The sequence below is a fragment of the Salvia hispanica genome, chromosome 4, assembly GCF_023119035.1.
Source record: "Salvia hispanica cultivar TCC Black 2014 chromosome 4, UniMelb_Shisp_WGS_1.0, whole genome shotgun sequence".
Taxonomy (NCBI): Eukaryota; Viridiplantae; Streptophyta; class Magnoliopsida; order Lamiales; family Lamiaceae; genus Salvia; species Salvia hispanica.
Window position 1 is genome coordinate 13,232,144 of NC_062968.1, and position 6,089 is coordinate 13,238,232.

At 37.8% G+C, this 6,089-nt stretch overlaps 1 protein-coding gene across 1 annotated transcript; it reads right to left on the minus strand.

Moving 5' to 3' along the window:
* Positions 1-1,197: 1,197 nt before the first annotated feature.
* On the minus strand, positions 1,198-5,364 carry LOC125220394. Its single transcript, XM_048122565.1, has 2 exons — positions 5,194-5,364; positions 1,198-2,739 (listed from the first exon to the last, which is right to left on the minus strand). The coding sequence occupies exons 1-2, from the start codon at positions 5,362-5,364 to the stop codon at positions 1,198-1,200; spliced, it is 1,713 nt and encodes a 570-aa protein (XP_047978522.1).
* Positions 5,365-6,089: the final 725 nt, after the last annotated feature.

The window sequence follows — 6,089 nt, forward strand, 5'->3', positions numbered from 1 at the left end:
CTTCTGATTGTATCCTTTTGCCACCAACCTGGTCTTGTACCTTTGCACTTCACAATTGACATTTTTCTTTGTTTTGTACATACATTTCACACCAATTTCTTTTCGGCCTTCTGGTAGCATTGTTAACGACCAAGTATCATTTTTTCCGATTGCATTGATTTCTTCATTCATTGCATTCTTCCATTTCTTGTCTTGTGCAGCATCTGCATAAGTAATAGGATCAGCATTGATATGAAAACAAACAAGATTAACATTTTCTTCTTCAGCTCCATCAGCTTCTTCAGTAGCTTCATATATATCATTCAGGTTGCGCATTCTTCTTGGCCTTCCGACTGGACCTTGAGACGATGTTGGTGAATCCGGTTCTTCAATTTCACGTGCATCTTCTTGCTGATCAAGTACAATTCCTGGTGTGCTTTCAACTTTCTTATCCTCCCAGTTCCATGCTTGTTCTTCTTCAAACACCACATCGCGACTTATGATCACCTTCTTCGTGAGTGGATTATACAATTTGTAACCCATTACTCGATCTCCATAGCCCACGAAGATACATTTTTCACCTTTGTCATCAAACTTGATTCGTCGAGCTTCAGGAATTTTGGCATAAGCAATGCAACCAAAAACTCTCAAGTGCGCAATACTGGGCTTGAACGAACTCCATGCTTCTTCAGGCGTCATGTTGCGAACACTTTTGGTTGGACATCGATTCAAGAGATACACTGCTGTTGCGACAGCTTCAGCCCAGAATTCTCGAGGTAAGTCTTTCCCTTTCATCATACTTCTCGCCATATCAAGAATTGTTCGGTTCTTCCTTTCAGCAACACCATTCAGTTGAGGAGTATATGGAGGAGTAAGCTGGTGAATGATTCCATGCTCCTTGCAAAACTTTTCGAACAGATCGGATGTGAACTCGCCACCTTGGTCGGATCTGAGAACTTTAATATAGTGCCCACTTTGTCTTTCAACAAGAATTTTGAACTCTTTGAAAATATCAAACACCTCAGATTTCCTTTTCAAGAAATATACCCAAGTCTTTCTGGAATAATCATCGATGAAAGTCAAAAAATACTGATTACCTCCGGTAGAAATAGGCTTCAGAGGACCACATACGTCTGTATGAACGATCTCCAACGGGCGTGATGCTCTCCATCTCATTTCTTTAGAAAAACTCGGTCTGCAATGTTTTCCCAATATGCATCATTCGCAAACTTCTTCATGATGATCAATATGCGGCAAGCCTTTCACCATATTCTTTGTAGACAACAGCTTCAAACCACCAAAATTCAGATGTCCAAGACGCAGATGCCATAACCATGACTCATCTTTAACAATGGCATTCATGCACTTCAACGTATCATGTTTCATATTCAATGGAAATAATCTGTTTTTGGACATCTTCACACCGGCAACCATATTACCCGTAGCATCATTGATAGCAAGATAAGAATTCTTGATACTAACATCAAATCCTTTCTCCAGCAATTGACCAAGACTCAAAATATTGCTTTTCATGGCAGGCACATAATAGACGTCATATATAAAACCATGATTTCCATTCTTCAGCTTAATCAAGATATTACCTTTTCCTTGCACCGCAACTTTTGAGGAATCTCCAAAGGTCACGTCCCCATAGGATGTCTCCTTTAGCTCCACGAAGAGTTCCTTGTTCCCGCACATGTGGTTACTCGCTCCAGTATCCAAGTACCACGTGCTACACTGATCACCTTCAAGTCCTTTGTGAATAAAAAGAGAGGTTGAAGTTACCTGCTCATTATCATCTCCACCATCGGCATAATTGACTTGTTGATTGGTCCTGGTATTTTCGGCTATTGGACACTCATAACTGTAATGCCCGAATTCGTGACAAGTATAGCACTCGATATTTGCTTTATCAAACCCTTGTCGATTGTAGGTTTGAGAATAACCACCTCTATACTGACCTCTTCCTCGTCCTCGTTGTCCATAAAAATTTCGACCTCTGCCTCGATAGGTGAAATTCTGTCGTCCTCCCTTGTTTTGATAATTCTGGCCTCGTCCTCCTTGGCTATGGTAATTCTGTCCACGTCCTCCGTCATACTGGTAATTTTGGCCGCGTCCTCCTCGACCACGATAACCTCGACCTCGGCCTCGGTTGTATCCACCACGTGATGTCCCAGGCGCAGACTTCTTATCTTCTTGGATTGACATCTTCGCTTGTAGCATATGCTCAAGTGCCGGAGTGGTCTTTTTCTTCATGCGTTGCTCGTGGACTTCCAAGCTGCTCTGCAACTGGTCGATGGACATGGTGTTGAGATCTTTTGATTCTTCAATAGCAGCAACAACGTGCTCAAATTTCGACGTCAAGGAACGAAGAATTTTCTCTATGACACGAACATCTTCAATGTTCTCCCCTTGCCTTTTCATTTGATTTACAATAACTAATGTTCTTGTGAAGTAGTCTGAAATGCTCTCCGTTTCAGACATGGCCAAACTTTCAAACTCACCACGTAGGATCTGCAGTCGAACTCGTATCGCCTTATCAACACCGGTGAAAGCATTCTTCAGAATCTCCCAGGCTTGTTTCGACGTGGTGGCTGCACTTACTTTCTCAAACGTTGTTTCATCAATACCTTGATAGATATTGAATAATGCCTTCTTGTCTCGTTTCCTTGCATCTCTGAGGGCGTTCTTCTGGTTGTTCGTCAGTGCATCTTCGGCTTCTTGGGAGGCAGGTTCGGTGTAGCCGTCTTGAACAATATCCTACAACTCTTGTGATTGCAACAAGACTCGCATCTGAATACTCCAATTTCCATAATTGTGTTTCTCCAATTTAGGAATCTGTGGTTGAATCATGTTCAACGTTGCTGCCATAGGTAGGATCGAGTGGCTCTAGATACCAGATTTGTTGGAAATTTGACACACAAAATATAGAAACACTCAACAAAGATGAATATGGAGGATAAATATTTATAGACTTCTCACAAAAGGATTACAAAATACACACAAACAAAAGTGTTTCAGCACTACAAAGCTTTCTTCTCTCTTTCTCACTTGAGCTACGGCTCTTTTAATTCTCACTCACAACTCTAACTTGATTGATTTTACAACAAACAACTACACCTCTATTTATAGGTGTATAAAGTCGGTTAAGCACCGATTCCTAAAACTAGAGACCTTCTAGTTAGCACTAATTAATTAAATAATACAAGTTGATAATCTGCAAACTAGATTATACATATATGCTACGTCTCCTAGCTGTCACTTTATACTTAATGAGGAAGTCTTCAAATGCCACCCACAAAATACTACCGCCTGATGTAGTGCAAATGTGGCTACCTTCTTAGCCATGAATTACTCACAAATTTACACCACCAAGATAAGGTGGTGATGCAGCACCTTCATCACCACTTCTTAATTGTGAAGTAATTGAGTTAATAATTTCAACAGGTGGTTGGTTGCTGCCAATCTGTATTAATGGGCTGGCTGAACTGTTGATTGGCATAGTTGCTTGACATCATGATGGTAATTGAAGGACGAGAACACGATGAAAGCACCAGATGATACGAGTCGGAGAATAATGGCGAAAAACTCGCCGGATAAAAGAGGTCTGTTCGCGGAAGGAATTCCTCAAGTAACAAACGGTAAAAGATAATTATATTTCTTCAATGAATGATTCCAAGTATAACAAAGACTCCTATTTTTAATACTAATCTAACTTAGTGATCAAGAAACAAATATATGGAAAGAGATGCAAAATCAATACTAAACTAAACAATAGGGCATGAGGAATATTCATAGAGATATGCTCGTATCAACCTGCACCATGCATGATAATGTTATGCCCTCTCTCCTATCTGTTCACATGAATGTAAGATGAGTTCTAAGTTAATTTTTTCCTCCCCGTCTAAAACATTGTTGAGCCATCTAAGATCAATAACTAATTTGAATTGAATATAACTATTGTTCGAACTTCGAAACTGAGAATCACCAAATGAAGAATTTTGGAACCATAAACGGTCACTCATATTCATAATCACAAAAGTTAATAGTAATCATAAAAGTAGTTATTAGACTGGCAAGAATTTATCCAAATTATATTACTCCCTCCATCCCACTCAAAATATTCACATTTTCTTTTTAGTTTGCCCACTCGAGATGTCAACTTTCTAGATTTGGAAACAAATCTCTCTCTTCTCTCCTTTTTTCTCTCTACTTACTTCACCTAACAATTTTTCCTAAAATCTCGTGTCACTTAAGAATATGTATATCATGAATGGGACGAGTACTTAAATTACTATTCCTAATCATATATCACATAAAGATTAATCGTCCAAATCAAATTTATCATAGCACATTAGAGTCTCTACTTCCTCATGCATTGAAATAGTAGCAACAACTAATCCACGTAATTTAAAAAACAAGCTATTCAAATCATCTGACTCCTAATATAGAACCTTCCACGTCCTCTATAAACTGTAGTTCAATTGTAATAAATATTACTCCAACTTGTCCTTTAAAATGAGAACTATTTTTATTTTAGTATGTTCTTTAAAAATAAGAAACTTTTCTTCTCTTTAACGAAATTGGACATAATAATCTACATTAACAATATTCCAATCGTATTTTAAATATTTCTCTATCTTACTTTACCATTTGTACATTAAATTCTGTGCCCCTTCAAAAGTTTATATTTTTAAGGGACGGGGGGAGTACAAAAAACCCACAAACCTTTATAAACCAAAACAATACCTAAAACTCAAATATTAGCAAGTTCAATGCTTTAACAAAAATGCTTATCATGTTTGTGGTCTTTCTCAGCCATGCGAGATAACCAGCTTCTCAAGGCGAAGAATGGCTTCAGCCACCTCGGCATTAGGCATCCGTTTTGCTTTTTTTTTTTTTTTTTGCGGTTGCAGACTTGATGACTTTGTATCCGTATGGTCTAGCTAGGTTGCTGCTAGAGATCAACTTCTTTTATTTTTCCTGCTCCGGGTTGCCTGGATTGAGGCCGTTTGAGATGACAGGACATGACACTTCTTCTAGTCTCTATGATGAAAACCAAATAACAATTAGATTGAAAACCTAAAAATACCAAAATATATTACTAATATCTTTTCGCGGATCGTTTTGTTGTTTATTTTCCCATACTCCTCTTAGTTTCCAATTACTTCGGGGCTGGGGATTAACAGTGAGCTATAGAAATCAGATACATACCTCGACATAGAAATCATATAATTGACAAATTTTATTTTCCAACACGTTGTTGAAACTGTGTTTGTGTTTCTTTCCCGCAGCCCGTGATTTAACCATTTCAGCAACTTCTTGTTTCATCTTCTGGATTTGATCATACTTCTCTTGTTTAGCGGATAATCCCGCATTAGTCATGGCTCGAAGATTTCTTTGCCAATAAATATGCTTAATGAATCAGTAATCAGCGAGGTAATACCACTTGAGAACACATTATATTCGAAGCTAATAACGCCAAACAATAATAATAAAAACAACAATAAATGTAACATAATCAAGAAGCACAAAAAGGTTGAAAGTATTTACTGAAAAAGAGGTTGTAATTGTTACTCCATAGCATATCAAAGAAGGTAATAAAACTATATTGAGAAAAAGTAAAACACACAAACATCATAAAAAGAACGGAGAAAGGAGATAAAGAATGGCACATTTGGGGATGGAGTGTTGGAAAATTTGTATTTCGACGGAAACAAGGGACGACAAATTACCATTAAGAGGTTTGGTTTGATGAGAAAAAGGAGCAAGAATAATGATAAAAATAAAGATATTGGAAATATATGCCCCTAAATAACCAGGCTTATACTAAAGTAGCCTCATCAAGGTATCACCTTCTTTTCCGTAAATGATTTTATGTTATTGTTCAGATGATGGTCTTAAATATGTTAGGTATATCGCCACAAATTTTTGCAAATAGACTAGCACAATTATGCGTCAAAGCAAATAAAGCACCCTGTATAGTCCACCACATGTCGCATTGAATAGCGCTTCAGAGGCAAAAAAATGTAGAATCCTACTCAATTTGGGCGATTCCACATTAAATGGTACCCCAGTGACGTAAATTCCATAAATTACCATATATTTAT